General features: G+C 47.2%; 1 protein-coding gene across 1 annotated transcript in view; it reads left to right on the forward strand.

Annotated features, from left to right (window-relative positions):
- Positions 1-14,722, forward strand: part of LOC119178257 (mitochondrial intermediate peptidase) — a 108,087-nt gene extending 93,365 nt beyond the window's left edge. The window contains exons 14-15 of the mRNA XM_037429450.2: positions 12,435-12,630; positions 14,472-14,722. Of these exons, the coding sequence (XP_037285347.2) occupies positions 12,435-12,630; positions 14,472-14,548 (273 nt within the window). The 3' untranslated portion in view covers positions 14,549-14,722. The remainder of the gene's footprint in view (positions 1-12,434; positions 12,631-14,471) is intronic.
- The last annotated feature ends 4,555 nt before the right edge of the window (positions 14,723-19,277 follow it).

Here is a 19,277-nt window from a genome sequence, read left to right on the forward strand (position 1 = left end):
TGAAACACATGCATCTCTGGTGCGGTGCCGTGCCCGAGGTGATCTGCCGGTGATTCCCTTAAATATGCTGAGCCGGTTCCGTCAGGCGTAGTCGTCGATGCCCCTAGCGGCCAGATGTGCGTCCAGATTTGCTTGTTCAGCGTCGGCAAAAAAAATGCAGACGCAGGCCAAGCCGGTGAAGTGCCATCGGGGACCAGTGCGCACGTGCCAGCAAGGTAGGAGCAGACAGCCCAGGTAATCGTGGCCTGCAAATTGAGCGGTTGAAACACATGCATCTCTGGTGCGGTGCCGTGCCCGAGGTGATCTGCCGGTGATTCCCTTAAATATGCTGAGCCGGTTCCGTCAGGCGTAGTCGTCGATGCCCCTAGCGGCCAGATGTGCGTCCAGATTTGCTTGTTCAGCGTCGGCAAAAAAAATGCAGACGCAGGCCAAGCCGGTGAAGTGCCATCGGGGACCAGTGCGCACGTGCCAGCAAGGTAGGAGCAGACAGCCCAGGTAATCGTGGCCTGCAAATTGAGCGGTTGAAACACATGCATCTCTGGTGCGGTGCCGTGCCCCGCACGGCACCGCACCAGAGATGCATGTGTTTAAAGGTATAAGTGGGTCATCTATGTGGGAAAGATGTATTTTTTTTTTAATGATTTCTTTCATCATGATATCTTGGCAGTCATGATTAAGTTGACCATGTGGCTTTAGTGAACTCCTCATGCGAAATGTAATGGTAAGTTGCCAGGCGACAATTTTCAGGGGACTTTAGAAAATGAGTTCCTTTTAGTTTTTAGTAACCACCTTGAGCTCCTTGAAAGCAATTTTAACCTACTTCAAGTTTGATTCTAGTCTTCAGTTTCTTTCCTGTCGTGAAAGTAGAGAAACTGTACTTGTCAAAGCAAATAAAACCAAAAATATGACTTTGGAAGAAATCTGCGATTTTCAATCCGCAGCTCTCTTAAAGGGGCCCTGCAACATTTTTTTTACCATTGTCAGAAAACGCCGCCGATTAGTTGTAGAGGCTCCGGACAACACGCTGTTTCGTACTTATCAAGAACCGATGCCAGCTGTCTCCCAGCGAAGAATCCCCTTGGTTTATTATGCGCTCGTTTTATACAATGCAAGGCGGAGAGAAGGAAACAGATAGTGTGCGCAGTAGACTGCCTGCGCACGCGCGCTCGCTCAGGCGCGCCTAAACACGATACATCCTCCTTTCTCTGAAGGAAAAACAAAATAAACTTCAAGAGAGAACGTAACTATGGAATTTGCACAAAATTGTCATCGTAGACTAGTCGACAGGGTGTTCTCCTATCTCGGGTCGATCTTCTTGGCACTTGCGGCTCCTCCGAACGCGGGACCAGAGGTGGAGCTTGCTCTATCGGTGCATCGGCGTTCTCATCGGCCAAGTCTTCGGCGGATGGGTGGAAGGGCTCAGTAGTTGCGAGCAGGTGCTGTCCATTACGCCGAAAAACGTTGCCGTCTTCCGTGACGATGTGGTACGACCTCGGTCGCGTCATGCTGACCACCTTGGCCTTTGTTGCCCAGTTCTTACCACCTATGCGGGTGACTTGCCCTTCAGCCAATGGCTTGAGTGGATGACCCGTTCGGCGTGCACAGCTGTGTTTCTGTACGGCCATGTGTGGGACCTCGTTGAAATCGGGCAGGGGCGTGCGTAGCCGCCGACCTTGAAGCAGCTCTCCTGGGGACCAGCAGTCGTCCAATGGGCTGGCCCTGTAATTCAAAAGTCCCAACCAGAAATCATTGTTTCCTTCCTTCGTCTTTTTCAGAATTCTCTTCACTATTTGCACTCCTTTCTCTGCCAGACCGTTTGATCGCGGAAACAAGGGACTCGATGTGGTTTGCTTGAAGTCAAACTTTCTTGAGAATGCTGCAAATTCTCGGCTAGCAAACTGCGGCCCGTTGTCGGTGCAAATATCGCGCTTAGCTTTTCGATAACTGTAGCAGCCAAGGTGTCGTACAGAGGCTCTACCTCTGGAAAATTGGATAGCGAGTCATACGCACACAGGAATGCTTCGCCGGCGTAGTGAAAAATGTCGACACCCACTCTAAACCACGCATGCTCCGGCACGGGTCTCATCATGAGAGGCTCACTTTCTTGTTTGTAAGAATATTTTCTGCAAGTTTCGCAATTCTTGACAACCTGTTCGACGTCTGCGCAAAGTCCTCGCCAGAAAACTAAACGGCGGGCTTGGGATTGGATTCGAACGTGTCATCTTTTTTCACTAGCTGTGGCATTTGCAGAGTCTTCTCAGCTAGTGCTGGGACGAACTTGGAAAAATAATTCACCACACCTAGCATGCGTTGTACGCCATGCTTGTCAGTCGGTGGTGGCATATTCCGCATAACGTTTATGGATTCAGGGCTTGGCTGTATTCCTTTAGCGGATATGATATTGCCGAGGAAACAAACTTCGGACACTCCTATGTCGCACTTTGCGGCATTGAGTGTTAGCCTCGCTTTTAGCGCTGCTTCCAAGACAGCCCGAAGCCTTTCATCGTGCTCGTCCCTCGTCGCGCCCCAAATAAGAATGTCATCGACGTACACGCGTACACCTGGTATGGACTCGAAAATCTGACCAATCGTTTTTTGAAAAACTTCCGACGCCGAGGCTATTCCGAAGGGAAGTCGCAGAAAGCGATAACGCCCAAATGGAGTGGCAAACGTGCATATTTTTGAAGTCTCTTCGTGCAGCGGTATTTGATGAAACCCTGAAGTTGCATCCAAGCGAGAAAAAATGGTTGCGCCCGCAAGCTCAGCCTCAATATCTTCTCGGCGTGGCATTTCAAAATGTTCTCGCTTCAGGAATTCATTAATTTTTCTGGGGTCCATGCACACTCTCATTTTGCCATCCCTTTTCCTGGTAATTACCAAAAGACTCACCCAGTCCGTAGACTCTTGTACCTTGGCCACCATGCCTGCCTTTTCCATGCGGTCGAGTTCCTGTTTGAGGGGCCCTTGTTGTGCCAGGGGCACCCGTCGAGCTGGCTGGATGACAGGAACGGCGTCGTCCCGCAGCACCATCCGGTATTGTCATTGAAGACATCCCGTGCCGCTGAACACTTCTTGGAACTGCTTGACGACTTGCTCACTTGTAGTCGTAGAAACTGCGTTCACCGAGCGTCAGAACAAGCCGAGCAGCTCACTTGCTTGTAGTCCTAACAGCGCTTGACGTCCTTTCTTGACGACAAAGAAGTCGATGTCGGTTGCTTTGGTGGAGAGCGCCAGTTTTACCGTGACAATACCCAGGTGTTTGACGATTCCTCCGTCATACGTACGTAGAACAGAGTTGCTGGCCCTTAATCGCGACCTGAGCTGCAATTTTTTATACACCCTGTACGGCAGCAGATTTGCTTGGGCGCCAGTGTCGACCTTTAGGTGTAGTACGTGATGACCGACATGGGCTTGAACGATCCAGTCTTTTTGCTGCAAAATGGCATCTACAGATACTTCCAGAATCTGGAAATCTTCGTCGCTGTCCTCAACTTCAGCGACCTGCTTGGTGGTTTTGCAACGGACGGCAAAGTGATTTTTTCCCCCGCATTTTCTGCACATTAGTCCAAATGCTGGGCATTTCCGAGGACCATGCACTCGCCCACACCTCTGGCACTTAAACTCAGCGGGTTGTTCAGCGCCTCTAGGCCTCGCCTTAACTGGGTCGACTTGTCGCTCTCGGGTCCACATGTCGTTTCGGGCGGCGGAGACTTCGGCAGCTTTGCATAGCTGTTCTGCTGTCGCAAGAGTCAGCTTGTCACGAAGAAGCTTTTCGCGACCTTTGTCACATTTTGTTCCGAACACAAGCTGATCCCTAATCATTGATTCCGTCATTGTGTCAAAGTTGCAGGACTGCGCCAGCTTTCTCAGGTCTCTCAGAAAGTGTTCCGTAGGCTCTCCTTCGTCTTGAACGCGTTGACAAAACACGTAGCGCTCATGCACTTCATTTAGCTGCTCGGCAAAATACTCATCGAACTTCTTGATTACTGTGGCGTAATCATTCCGGTCCTCACCTTGGTCGAAGGAGAAGTTGTTGTACACTTCGAGAGCGTCGTCGCCGGCTATGCTGAGCAGCAGTGCAAGCTTGGTGGGACCCGGCGTTGGTGCTTCCTTGGATGCCGCTGGCGCTGAAGCAGTCAAAAACCGCTCAAACTTTTGCGTGAACAGGCGCCAATTCTTGCTAATATCGCCATTCAGCCGCAAATGCTCGGGCGGTTTAAGCAAAACTTCCATACCGCTTCCGTCCAGTTTCGTCGTGGTCGTGGTAGCGTCTTTCAATGCCGAGACTCGCCCGTGGCCACTTCTGACACCATGTTTCGTACTTATCAAGAACCGATGGCAGCCGTCTCCCAGCGAAGAATCCCCTTGGTTTATTGTGCGCTCGTTTTATACAGTGCAAGGCGGAGAGAAGGAAACAGATAGCGTGCGCAGTAGACTGCCTGCGCACGCGCGCTCGCTCAGGCGCGCCTAAACATGATACACACGCGAGCGAAATATTATAGCGCAACACGTGGCCTGGCATTCAGAATAAATTATCAAAGTCAGCTAAAAATAGCTTTCTCTTCTCTCGACAAATCACGAAAAATAAGCCCAGTGAGCCCACCTAGCGGCCATTGGCTGATTTGAACATGGCGCACTCAGTTGTTACAGAGGTCGCTGCAAGAGGCTGTCTCTTGTTCACGTGTGCGTGCATGATCGCACTCAAAAAGCCGTGTATTTGAAAAAAAAAAAAAAAGAAGAAAAAAGGCTCAAAGTCGGGAGGCGCGAGTGACATTTTTGCTTTCCCCTCCTGTCTCTACCAACTTAGCTTCCAGTGCTTTCGTCGGGACGAGAGAAGAGAAAATGTCATTGCAGCTTGTGGCAAATCTTTCTAACTCTGCTCATACTGGACAAATTCTTTAAATTTTTTGTGGCTTTCTATTTGTGAGGTAATACGCTTTTTCAGTGAGTTGTTTCCATATTCACTCCAAAAAATATTTCAGGGCCCCTTTATAAGCTGACATTAAGGCATGCAGGCTATATGGCACATTTTATACGTGTACTTGTACACAACAGATGTCTGTTTAAAAGGGTCCTGCTGCACTTTTCCAAGTAACCATAGAATGTATGCACTAAAAAAGCTGATTGCCTCATAAATTGACAGCTGCAAAATTTTTTTTAATTCGTCCAGTATGTGCAGTGGTACAAAGATTTGTTGAACGCTGCAATTGCTTTCTTTCTTCTCTTGTCCCGTTGAGAAAGCTGGAAGCTAAGCAGGGCGGGACGGAACAGGGGAAGAAGGTATGTTATGTGAGAACAACATAACTATTGTCACGCAGTTTATTTAAGTACAGACCTACTGGAAGGCCGAGGAACGCCAGAAGAGCGAGGAACGCCAACAGGCCGAAAATACAAAACAAACGCAAGCTCGGGTCGCGCGTGTGCACCAACGCTGTGGCTTGCCGTTTCATGCTGCTTCGTCGTCGTTCGCATAGTTCCCTACATTGGCCCCTGGTGAATAGCGTAGCCAACCTGGCGACTTAAGGCGTAGTCACTATAGCGGGGTCGTAATACGGCTTCAGGCGACTCACATGCACAATTTCTCGGCCACGACGGCGTAAGTCATGAGACTGTGTCAGAGGCTCAATCTCATAATTGACTGGTGACGTACGGGCGAGAATGCGGTAGGGCCCGTGGTATTGTGCCAGTAATTTCGACGAAAGGCCAGGAGTGCTCGGTGGAATCCAGAGCCAAACGAGAGCACCAGTCGCGAAAGTAGAGAGATGTCGATCGGTGTCATGCCGTAGCTTCTGGTGGCCTTGGTCCTCGGTTGTCAGTGAACGGGCCAATCGTCTGCAATCTTCTGCGTACCTGGCAACATCACAAATTGCAGTGTACTCAGAGGAGTCGGGCGTGTATGGGAGGATAGTGTCCAGCGTGCACGATGGTTTGCGTCCGTACAAGAGAAAGAAAGGGGAGAACCCTGTTGTCGCGTGCGTAGCGGTGTTATACGCATACGTGACGAATGGAAGGACAGTGTCCCAATTGGTCTGGTCTGAAGCTGTGTACATCGTCAACATATCACCGAGAGTGCGATTAAATCGTTCTGTGAGGCCATTCGTCTGCAGGTGATATGCTGTCGTCATGCGATGAACCATGTTGCACTGAGCGAGCAACGCTTGAATGGCGTCAGACAAGAAAACACGCCCTCGGTCGCTCAAAAGTTCGCGGGGAGCACCATGGCGAAGAACAAAGTTGCGCAGGATGAAAAACGCGGCTTCCCTCGCGGTTGCTGCGGGTAGTGCTGCCGTCTCCGCGTAACGCGTGAAGTGGTCCACGCCGACAATTATCCACCTATTTCCAGAAGACGACGTGGGAAGTGGTCCGTATAAGTCGATACCGACGCGGTCAAACGGACGCGCTGGACAAGGCAGAGGCTGAAGTGTACCGGCAGGGCGTTGAGGTGGGACTTTACGTCGCTGGCATGCAGTACAAGCACGTAGGTACTTGCGGACAAATGTGTACATGCCGCGCCAGTAGTACCGCTGACGTAAACGGTTGTACGTTTTGAGAGCGCCAGCGTGAGCGCTTTGCAGGTCGTTGTGGAAAGCAGTACAGATTTCCGAGCGCATGTGGTTGGGTATCACTAACAGCCACTTCCGACCTTCAGACGTGTAATTCTGCCGATAAAGTAGGTCGTCTCGAATAGCGAAATGTGTGGCTTGACGGCGGATAGTTCTTGAGACTGAATTAGCTAACGGATCAGTCAGAAAGGCGAGGAGTTGGGAAATCCACACATCTTTGCGTTGTTCCGATGCCATGTCTGTGAAGTCGATTGGTGTTATGACAGCTGAAGAAGGTGACGAGGGGGTTGGGTCAGTCGGTAGCGGCGAGCGGGATAGTGCATCAGCGTCGGAGTGCTTGCGGCCGGATCGGTATACAACACGAATGTCGTATTCCTGAAGGCGAAGCGCCCAACGACCAAGGCGCCCCGACGGGTCTTTGAGCGATGATAGCCAGCATAGAGCGTGGTGGTCCGTGACGACTTCGAAAGGCCGGCCATAAAGGTATGGGCGGAACTTCGTCAAAGCCCAGACAATTGCGAGGCACTCTTTTTCCGTGACGGAATAATTACACTCGGCTTTCTTGAGGGTTCGACTCGCGTAAGCGACAACGTATTCTTGGTACCCTGGTTTTCGTTGAGCCAATACAGCACCAAGACCGACACCACTGGCGTCGGTGTGGACCTCCGTAGGCGCATCACGGTCAAAATGATGTAGTATTGGAGGTGATAGTAATAACCGCCGAAGCGCGGTGAAGGATTCGTCGCACTCTTTTGACCAAGCAGAAATGCCTTTGGAAGTTGTCAACAGGTTGGTAAGAGGCGCGATGATGGAAGAGAAGTTGCGCACAAATCGACGAAAGTATGAGCACAGGCCGACAAAAATTCGAAGCGTCTTGATGGAATTGGGCTTCGGATAGTCGGCCACGGCGCGGAGTTTCGCCGGATCCGGGAGAACACCCTCTTTGCAGACGACGTGACCCAGTATAGTGAGCTGACGTGCGGCAAAATGGCACTTTTTGATGTTAAGTTGAAGGCCAGCAGAGGTGAGACACGTGAGAATAGCACGAAGACGAACAAGGTGAGTTGAAAAGTCGCGAGAAAAAACGACGATGTCGTCTAGGAAGCAAAGGCACGTGTTCCACTTGTAGCCGCGAAGGATGGTGTCCATCATCCGTTCGAAGGTAGCTGGGGCGTTGCAGAGTCCAAACGGCATTACGTTAAACTCATACAGCCCATCAGGTGTTACAAATGCAGTCTTCGATCGGTCAGGATCAGCCATTGGAACTTGCCAATATCCTGAGCGTAAATCTAAAGAGGAGAAATATTCTGCCCCTTGCAAGCAATCGAGAGTGTCGTCGATACGTGGCAACGGGTACACATCCTTCCGAGTTATCTTATTGAGTCGGCGGTAGTCGACACAGAATCGGATAGACCCATCCTTTTTGCGCACAAGTACAACAGGGGATGACCAAGGGCTCTGCGATGGCTGGATGACACCACGCTTGAGCATATCGTCGACTTGTTCGTTGATAATACGGCGCTCTTCCGCTGAAACTCGATATGGTGGTTGGCGTAAAGGAGCATGAGTACCGGTGTCAATGTGGTGCGTGATGTTCGCTGTGCGACCCAAAGATGGTTGAGCGCAATCGAAGGCAGAACGGAACTCTCGAAGAAGGGACAAGAGTTCCCTTCTTTGTGTCGGCGATAGCTCAGCGGCAACAGAGGGCTGGAATGAGTCTGGCGCGGGCAGTGTGGCCACAGGTGGCGTCATAGCATTGAGCTGGAGGTGAGGTGCGTGTTTGGCGAACTCTAGAGGGCGCAAGAGGTCAACGTCTTGTATGTTACCCAAGCATTCTCTGCTAAGTAAGGTAACTGGCGACGATAGCGAGTTCGCGACGAGCATGGCGGTAGCACCGGATTCCATGGTGAGTACGGCAAAGGGCAGGTGTAGGCTACGGCGGCGGGTAAATACGTCAGACGGGGTGAACAAAACAGTTCCGGCAGGAGCGGCCGTACAGGTCAGGGCTACAAGGGTGGATGTTCTCGGTGCTATTTTCGTGTCTGCAACAACGACAAGTTTGTAAGGTTCAGGAAGAGAATCCACCAAACAAGAGGTTGGCAGCGGTGTAAGGGCAACTTCTGCACGTGAGCAATCTATGATGGCCCGATGACGCGAAAGAAAGTGCCATCCAAGAATGACTTCGTGAGAGCATGATGCGAGCACAAAAAATTCAATGGCATAAAGTTCACCTTGGATAATGACGCGTGCAGTGCACACAGTTGTAGGTTCTATGCACTGCGAGTTGGCCGTGTGGAGCATCAGGCCCGAAAGAGGCGTCGTCACCTTTTTCAACTTGCGGCATAAGGTCTCACAGATTATGGAAACGGCGGCCCCTGTGTCGATTAGCGCTTGTGCGGCGGTCCCCTCAACATTGACGTCAATAACGTTTTGCGGCGAGAAAGATGGAGGCCTTAAGCAGTTCGAATCGTATGCAGCTGTTGCCTTTGGAGCTGCAGCGATCAGTTTCCCTCTTCCGTAGCAGGTCGGCGACGCATAGGTGACAGGGAGCGTCATCGGGGCGATGGTGACCGATGGTTTGCGTAGGGTCGAGGACCGTCAGTGGTGTACCTTGATGGCGTCCTAGACGACGACGCCATTGGCCTGCCCACGGTGTCGACTGGAGGGGGATCTCGGCGACAGTGGCGGGCGACGTGTCCAGCGATACCACAGGCGAAACAGATGGGCCTATTATCCGGCGTTCTCCAAGCGTCTGAGCGATGGTAAAATGGAGCTGAAGATCTCGCGTAGGGATACGGCGCAGCAATTGGGGTTGTAGGCACGACATAGAGTGGCGTGGCAGGTTGAGCATATGGCATACGCTGTTGCGTAGGACGAGCAGCGACGGCGGCGTACGTGAGAGGCGTAGTGACTGGTGGTTGCTGATGCACCGGCGGAAGGGCTTCAGCGACTTGGGTTCGAATGACGTGTTGGAGGTCCGGTGCCAAAGCTTGTGTGGGCTCATGTGTCAGTGGCAGCAGTGACAGCTGGCGCGCTACCTCTTCGCGGACGAAGTCCTTGATTGTCGAAAGCAGCGGCTGCTGATCGGTAGGATGGGCAGCTAGGTGCAAGCTTGCAAGCGTGTCTGGCGTCGTGAGGGCTTGACGAGCAATTGCGCGCTGCCTACGAAATTCATCGAAGCTTTGACAAAGGGAAACGAGGACAGCAATTGTGGGGGGATTTCTCGCGAGCAACATCTGAAAGGCGTCGTCGTCAATGCCTTTCAATATGTGCCGGATTTTTTCTTCCTCAGGCATGGTAGAGTTGATGCGGTTGCATAGATGCAACACATCTTCAATGTAGCCCGTGTAGGTCTTGCCTGGTTGCTGCGCACGGTGACGTAAACGGTGCTCGGCTTGAAGCTTGCGTGCCGCAGGTCGTCCAAAGACGTCCGTAATAGCCGTCTTGAATGCAGACCACGTAGTAATGTCAGCTGCGTGGTTATTAAACCACAGTTGCGCGGTGTCCGCAAGGTAGAATGTGACGTAGCCCAGCTTACTTGGGTCGTCCCATTTGTTACTTGCGCCGACATTGTCGTACCTCGCCAACCAATCTTCGACGTCCGACTCAGTGGAGCCCGTGAAGATAGGAGGGTCTCGTTGAGGATACACGGCACCGCAAGTGACATGGACGGTCGAAGGTCCCACCTGGAGAGGCGTCTCGGTGGCCATGTTCGTGTCACGTAGATGGGGAAGCGTACGGGAGCGAAGTTCCAGGTTTGTACGGGAGTCCACACACCTCCACCAGATTTCACGCAGTTTATTTAAGTACAGACCTACTGGAAGGCCGAGGAACGCCAGAAGAGCGAGGAACGCCAACAGGCCGAAAATACAAAACAAACGCAAGCTCGGGTCGCGCGCGTGCACCAACGCTGTGGCTTGCCGTTTCATGCTGCTTCGTCGTCGTTCGCATAGTTCCCTACACTATGTGTAGATTTTAATGCAAAAGCGTTTTATGCTGGGCTCCACCTAATGTGTACCTTGTATCATGCATGTCAACTAATCATAATCATGCTAATTTTCTGGCATTTTCAAAAAGTGGCTGCTCCTTTTGATCTATCTTGCCAGTTCACAGAAGCTCTAGCCAGATCACTGACCAGTGCTGAACTTCCTGCAATGATTTGCCTATGATCACCATGCCTGTGTTGAATGTTAAGCCTAAGCAGTGCAGCTGTTGTTGTCATCAATGCAAATATATTTGGAATGGCCATTGGGGGAAATCATCTCGTTAGTGAAAGCACGAGCGTTGTCCGAAGCTCGAATGGCACTAGCCTGATGACTACCATTTAGCTGAGAAGGTGTGCAAATATCATGTTTGAGAAATCGAGCAGACATGTTACGGTGTTGTAAATGTTGGCCGATGCTTTCTAATAATTCGCAGGTGAAGGTAACAGGGCCACAGTGTCATTAGGGTGGTGGTAACACCTTTATTAATACTAACACCGGCAAATTCATGGTCTGGGCCTAGGTCTTCCCCGAGGAGGACCAGAGACCCTGTCTCCTAGCCACCTCTCGGGCTTGCTGGTTGGCCCACAGTTAATCTTGGAGGTTGGAGCTACGCAATGTCATTGTTAAAATATAAATTTGCAAGCAGAAAAATTAGTCACTGACTGTTAAAAAATCTGTGTTTTGGCTTGGTTTTAGGCACGACATAGCTGTCACAAGTTGTATTGAGCGGTGCCCGAGTTCTTTCCGTGGTTTTGTTTTACCCAGTGAGCACAGAGGTCTACTTTGTGAGAAAAAAAGCGTCTCCGTCATCTCGGGAAGAATGCAGTTCTTGACGAGGCGACCTGTGCATAAAGTGCAAAGCTAGAGCTCCTATGTGTATATGTGACTTAGTGTCATTACTGCATTGTTGAAATTCATGGTGAACAATTACTACAGCAGAGTGGCTAGTTTCCGACTACTTTCTTGACATTTCGTGCTGGGTGTGTGTCAGAAACAGAACCAAAGTACTAATTGCACAAAGATTTCTCTGCACATCTTGGACACAACTTGTCCCAAAAGTTTAGAGAAAGTAAATTGCAAGAGAAATGGCCTAAGCATATATTGTGGACAGGCTTGGCAACTACAATGTAAGCGTGTAGTGCAAAATGGATCCGTCTTAAACAGGAAGGCTACAGTGTCAATAAATGTCTTCCTTTGGTAGATTGGCAGCTAACAGGTACTCAGTACTTTGGTTCATATATATTATGACCACTCTTAAATATATATTTTTGTACGCTGTGAATGATGAACTACAGCTGGGCCCCTTTACAGGCGACTCTGATGTAACAGACATTTGTATAAGAGACACAAGTGTACGTACATTGAAATAGGGGTTGATAAGGAAATACATATGTGCTACCCTTCTTATAAGGGACACCTCATACAGAAGACAAGAATGGCTGTTAGGCGCATGTCTTTTATAAAGAGGTTCAACTGTATGTACCCGTTTTTTTTTTTTTTTTGCTTTAGGGAGTCTATGTTACGATCAAGCTTCTACCAGTTTTTCTTAAATGTCCGAACTTGAGACTTGAATTTAACATGAGATGTCCTGTCAAATTACTCATTTTTTGCATCTTTGCTCTGTAGCACTGTCCAATTAATTTTATGAAAGTTAACTAACTTTCCCACCCATGGGTTATATTGTAAAACACAAACATTTGTTAGAACTGAGAAGTGCACACCTAGGTCAACGGTTGGCTTGGTCTAAAATGGCTTCTCTCATGTCTTGTTTCTGATCTTTCCTTCTCTGTATTCCTGAAAAGCTTTAACATTTATCGCGTAGTAGGAATAGATATGTAAAACATTTGTTCACTTAGCTCTTGCTTTTTGTTTGGCTTGTTTTTAGGCGTGGCAACTGCGGTTTGGCCACCTGGTGGGATACGGGGCCAAGTACTACGCTTACCTCATGTCTCGTGCTGTTGCTGCATGGACGTGGCACGAACTGTTTCGTGAGGACCCCTTTTGTCGGACGGCAGGCGAGCAATACCGTCGCGAGCTGCTCTCACACGGAGGCGCTAAGCCTGCGCACCAGCTAGTCAGCGGTGAGCACCTCAATTTCACTGTGGCTTCTGATGATTTCGTCCCGCAAAATAGTGTTCGCACAGTGACAGTTAATTTTTGTCATTGACCACGTCGTCATGGTTGCTCCAGTTCTAGTTCGGAAAAAAATAGTTTGCCAAGCTTGTAAAATCTCAATTACGAATAGCGCTACCTTTTGAATATAAGTTACGAAGGACGTCACTTCTTTCAGCACGATCTAGAACAAATTATGGTACCCACACACTTGACCATCAAATAGTAGATATATGTAACAGTTTTCCTTCTGTAGTAGAATTATCACAGATAAGCAGATCTGTACATCATTTTAAAAAGAAAGTAAGATTACTCTTCGATCCAGGATGAAGTGCTTGATGCAATATGTTTTGCCACTTGCGATGCATACTTTTGTTCACCAAGTTGTACTTCACTGCATTTCAATTGTTAAGCTACGCACATTGTTAGCTCCACTTGAATTCTGAATTATGATGGATACTATTGCACCTCTCCATTCTATAAATCTATACACAACTTTATTCTGATGGACATATCAACATGTAATGGTGTTTTTAGGTTTTCGTACTTCTATAGCGATATTGCTTGAAATTCCATGACTTCTCTACAGTGATGCTGATGAATTGTGCCGTACTGGATGTTTTTCGCTTTCCTCACCACTGTCCTTGTTTTTGTTTTTTTGTTTTTTTTTTTTGTTCACGAAACTGTTTATACGAGTATATGTCTCACTCCCTTTTTTTTTTGTTTACGAGCTGGGATGTAGGCCTAGTCAGGAAACAGTTTCGTCTGTTCCCTTTTGCCTCATCTCGGTGGCATGTAACTGTTGTGTACACATGCCAGAATAAAGTATTAAGTAAGTATTTTGATGTTTCTTTTTAGGACTGTGTTATACACTCAAACCTCATTATACCGAAGTGACACCTGCCACGAAAATACTTCCCCTGGATGCAAAAATTTGTTGTAAACATATATTTGTAGCACTGTATCTATGAGATGGCTATTTTTCATTTGCTCCATAATAATCGATAATTCATTATGTCCGGGTTCATATTATCATGGTTTGAGTGTAGCGCACATGGCAATCCTATTAGGTTGGTGGCACCATTATTGATGTTCTTGCAGAGCTATTGAATCAAGATTAATTAATACCCTTGTTATAACCTGCTATGGTTAGTTGCATGGTGGCAAAGCAATGATGTAATTCTGCCGTTCAGAACGTTTGTGGTTCTGCATGAAAGAGAGAGACAAGAAAGCAAAGAAATGGCAGGGAAGTTAACCAGGTTGCACCCGGTTTGCTGACCATGAGCTGACGACAAATATGGTTTTATGTCCAAAATTCTAAACGTGGTTTTGAGCATTATGTGAGCATCAATATGAAGTCATCGATTCTGTCAAAATATTCATGCATTTTATTTATGTAGGTATAGCAAATCTTTAACTGCTAAGGGAATGGAAGCACGAAAGAGATCCATTATTTGGGTATGTCGGGAACATTGGAATTAGCGAAGCCCTGTAACCCAGCACTCTTCTAATTAATGCGCAGAGTTTGTTATTTGCAGGCTTTGATCTTTTATTTCTTTTTTTTTTTTACACATTAACTGCAGAAAAGCTTTAGTGCTGGATAGCATTGATAATTTTGATAATTTTGTTGACGTAGCAATAGCCTCTGTTTTTTTAATTTGTTGTTTTTGTCTAAATTTCTCATTCTGTTTGCTCATCTGTTAGTGTCCTTGCTAAGCTTTGAGCAGCTGTGGTGAATAGCTGTCAGGCAATAGACTGAAACGATATTCAAATGACAGCACTTTAACGGTATGTGCATTTTCTATTTCAGATTTTCTCTTGAAAGAGGTAACACCAGAAAGTCTAGCATCTGTGCTCATTGCGGACATTGATGCAGGCCTCACCTGAAGCCATCTCCTCTTTGCCCAGCCTTGCAGCAAACCTGTAGAGTGCATCAGCTTAAGAGTGCAGCAACTCTCTTATTCTTTTAAAGCTAGTAGTCATCCACGATTCATCATTTTCATCTGTGATTTCAGTCTATAATCTGTACAGTGAAACATAAATGAAAATAATCATACTGAATTCATATTTTGTTGGTTTATTTATTGTTATTTATTGAGTGCCCACAGTAATAGCACCTTACTTTCCTGTGTGTGTAAGCTTCCTGTGATTGTTACTCACATCTACTGTTTCAGTCATCACAAAAAAAAAAGAGAAAAGAAGGAAAACATAGATGATGCACCTTTAACACATAACTTGTCATTGCCCCATGAAATACTACAGTAAAGACAATTTAAGTTCAAGATTGTACCAACTAGCTCATTCGAATTCGAGGGTGTTACAGCATCACACACGTCATTCATGTTGCTATGGAACCTGGCATAACTGCTAGCATAAAGCGAATGTTCGAGACGATGTTGTTTTGTGCAGCAAAATAAAATACGGTAGACTCTCAGTAAACAGAACCTGAAGGGATTGGGAAGATTTATTCTATTTAACAGGAGTTCCATTTACTGAGAGATGAACATGGGTGCAGAATACAAGCACGAAACCAAGCATTGCAGAGGCGATAGTTCCATTTAAGCAGCAGTTCCGTTTAACAGATTTCCGTTTACTGAGAGTCTACTATACTCAGACTTGCTCACAATTGCTTTTATTCCTGATGTCTGACTAAGAAGCTTGCCAAAATTCTACGTAGCTGGGATCACTCTGACTCACTCATTGATATTTCATTCAAGCAGGTTCGTGTGGCCTGCAGGCTTTCTTTTCTCTTGTAGAACTCAGGTATTAAAAACATTTACTCAGGACTAGTGTCATTCACTTTTTAAACGAGCGCTTTTTAAGCAACACCACACTGCTCTTCAAAATTTTGCAAATTTGCTGTATTTTCTTGCATATATCCTGCACCATCAATTTACCGACTACAAAAGAATAACTGACAAAAAAATTCCCCGTGCAGTATCATAAAGAATCAGCTTTGTCACATTACCGCAAACAGCGTTAGGAAGCAAACTTGCCGACCAAAATTCCCTATATAATTCACTGCCCCACTTTAGCTCCTAATTAGTTATGTTTATTGCAATCTGTATGCTATAAAATATGGTACCTGGCTCATCCAGGAGAGCAGGGCCAATGCATCTGCAGCTGCCTTTGTGCCCCTGTGCTGTAGTTGAGAAAGCAGGTGCTCTATTTCTCTGTAGTGCTCAGACAAATAGCGAATGCTAAACATATTGTTACATGAACGAACAGACGCCTGTTCAGTGAGATTGTAGACAATGTATTAAAAGCATCGTTGCAGTCTTGACCAGTTGAGCTCCGAGTGCGAGTGGTGACAGGCCTTCGCCCTCCTCGTTGGCCACACATGCGCATGGTCCCAGAGGTTGGCAGTATGCCTGTAGCATAATCCCAGGTGGCAGAAGCACCGTCTCGGCACATATAGATGTCAGTGTCACCAATGTAACAGGGCTTCAAGAGTGCCAAATGATCGATAACGCTGACTTATGTGGCACGTGAAGGTGATGAGGTGACGGGAGCGATTTCATATGTCACGGGAGTAACTGCACAAAGCACTTGATATGGGCTTGTGTAGCGAGAAAACGGGTTTTACAATGCACCCGAAGGCCTCAGGAGGACCAAAGAACGGGGCGAAAAGTGCAGGTCTCAGTGTCGTTAATCATTCAAATGCTGTTGGTTTTCTTGAGAGGTTAGAAGGCGAGTACTGGAAGTTTCGCATGTGTGGGCAGCTCGGGTGATAGCTTTGTGGGCATATTCATCGGTCGGTACTGTGAGAGACTAGATGACTTAATCTAGTAGCATCGTTGGTTCTTGGCCAAACAGAAAAAATGGAGAGTAACCGGCAGTGTCATGGCGCGAACAGTTCTACACAAATGTGGCGTACAGTAAAGCAAGGTCCTAGTCAGAGTGATCCAAAGGAAAAGCATATCTGTAATAGTTCAATTCAGGCGTTCCGTGAGACCATTCGTCTGCAGATAGTACTACATTGTGAGCTTGTACATCGGTTGATATGACAGCAGGATGTCGGCCATGACCTTTGATAGAAAATTGTGGCCACTGTCCGTAAGCAGCTGGCATGGAGCTCCGTACTTCAAAATGACATTGTGTAGGAGGAACTCGCGACATCTGTGGTGCAGCGTGTAGCAAAAGCTCATGTGATTGGCGTAGAGTGGGACAAAGTGTGCGGTAACAATATTTTAAGAAAGTGCATTCACAGTAAGCCTGGATGTGTGAGGAAAACATAGACATTATTGTACAGAATAGGCTGGCAGTTTTTGTTTTGGTAGTCTCTAGTGATGGATCTCAGACCCAAGAAAAAATGGAGAAACCTGAATAGAATGAACCAACTAGCCCCTCAAGACGTCCTGATCAGACCCAAGATTTGGGGGCATCCTCAACTGGTCGTGAGCACTTTTGAGTACTTTTATGTGTTTTTAGTGCTTTTTAGTACTTTTATGTGCATCACCATATTTTATAACAAATGAATACTGTTTGCAATCATGGCATTTTTGTTAGCGTGTTGTTGTAAACCACCTCCGATATTTTCTCAAGCATTTCAAGAAAACACGCGCATCGTGTGCAGAATGCCGTCGCAATCAATGATTCTGCACACGGCAGTGCTACGAGTCGCAGCCGTGCCGCAAATTCTAAGATACAATTCCTCCTCCTTTCCGGGCCTTTCAGGCCTCCGCATGATGCACCGTGCCCCATTTCTAACGTGCCCAGCCAAATATGCTGTGACTGGTCGAGCAAGAGCCTACAATATCCGGTCAGTCTGCAAGCAGCTGTCCATGCTACTTGTTGTTGTTCGTCGTGTTGCCCACGTGCGTGTGACACATGCCGGGCATGGGCGTGTCCCCATAAGGCTCCATCGCATTAGCGATTTTTTGAAGGCGTGCACGTAACGCAGGTCCCATACCGGCACGATTACAGCAGCCACTGCTCGCCAACAAGCACGCAACTGACGGAGTCGACGGCCGGACTAGTGGCAACTGGAAGTAAATGGTGTTTCAAGCAGCGCATCAGCGATGACGTATGCCACGTGAGATTGGGAGGGGCGCTTGGGGAAACGGCAAAGCAGCGTGGGAGAGAATACCAGCAAAGGGAAGCAGAGGAGAGAGTGAGAAGTGTGGCCATCACGGTTTCGATGATCAAGCGCGTCTAACTCTGCTATTACTACACCGTTTCGAAAAATTGTCACGGCTCTGTGTTCACCGTGCACTCGTGCACAGTTTTCCCGCCACAGCTGAGTTTCGACCTCTGGGTTGTTTACGGACCCTTTAAGTAAAAATTGTGCTACAAACCAGAGATCTAAAATTTTTTTTCTTTTTATTCAAGAACCTTGAGGGCCTGAATAGGCATTGCATAGGGGAGCAATAATGCAATAAAGTGGCTACAAGTGCAGCATTCATATTCACCAACAAATAAAATGTTTGATACAAATAGATATATAGGCATACTCTAATACACTTATGCATACATATGTAGACATTCCATTACATAACAGAGCACTGATTAATTGATTGATTTGATTTTAGACTGATATGTGGGGTTTAACGTCCCAAAACCACCATATGAATGTGAGAGATGCCGTAGTGGAGGGCTGCAGAAATTCAGACCACCTGGGGTTCTTTAACGCGCACCCAAATCTGAGTGCACAGGCCTACAACATTTCCGCCTCCATCGAAAATGCAGCCGCCGCAGCCGGGAAGAGAGCACTAATGCAACGTACATAAAAGAAAAGTACTATTTTAAAAAAAAGAGAAAAGAGAAAGAACAGGGAAAACAACTTGAAGGAAAGGGTTTTTTCAATGCTCAAAGAACAAGAAAAGGATACAACAAAAAAGATAATTCACGTTGATTGAAATACAGTGTGCCAAGAATAACAAGAAAATATATGCACCAGAACATTGATAGCGTTCTTTAAAATAACTTTTAAAATTTAGGAAATCTTCATGATTTAGAGAAGAAACGATGTCGTATGGTAGCTTGTTCTAATGACGTATTGCGAGAAAAGGGGGGATTCACTTAAGAAATTTGTGCGTGCAGAAACGGGTTGCACTTTAATGGGGTGATCAAGGCGTGGAAAGATACGAGGGCAGCCCTGACGTGGCTTGCGGTGAACGAAGATGTTGAATGATAAAGTTTTTGAAAATGAGATCGAATTGAGAATATTTTTTTTCTTCAATTCAACGTGTGAAATAGAAAATCATTTGAAACTCCGTTGAAAACTTATCTCATGCAGCCTTAGTGTCGGGTAAGCAATCACGTTAATATGTGTAATAAAGCGTTCTAGAACAGCGAAGTAACAACGAGACGTCACACAATACCAATTTACTTAAGAGTGGATCGTTGAATGCTCTAACCCATTACAAAAGCCTCGGGCGTGATTCATCGTCATCATCAGCCAGAGCATCAGCAAAGGACACATAATCACAAGTCTGTAACGGGTACCCCACTTTTTTTCGAAAAATGATGAATAATGCCATAGTGAACCCACTACCAAAAATATTTATATGGTGTAGTGGGTACCATGCATGTGTGCTTGTAGTAGTTACTCCAAAGTGTGTTCAAGAGAGGTTATAAAAAGGCCGCTCTTATACGCTTTTGCCGCGACCGTGTT

The sequence above is a fragment of the Rhipicephalus microplus genome, chromosome 1, assembly GCF_043290135.1.
Source record: "Rhipicephalus microplus isolate Deutch F79 chromosome 1, USDA_Rmic, whole genome shotgun sequence".
In the NCBI taxonomy this organism is placed as follows: Eukaryota; Metazoa; Arthropoda; class Arachnida; order Ixodida; family Ixodidae; genus Rhipicephalus; species Rhipicephalus microplus.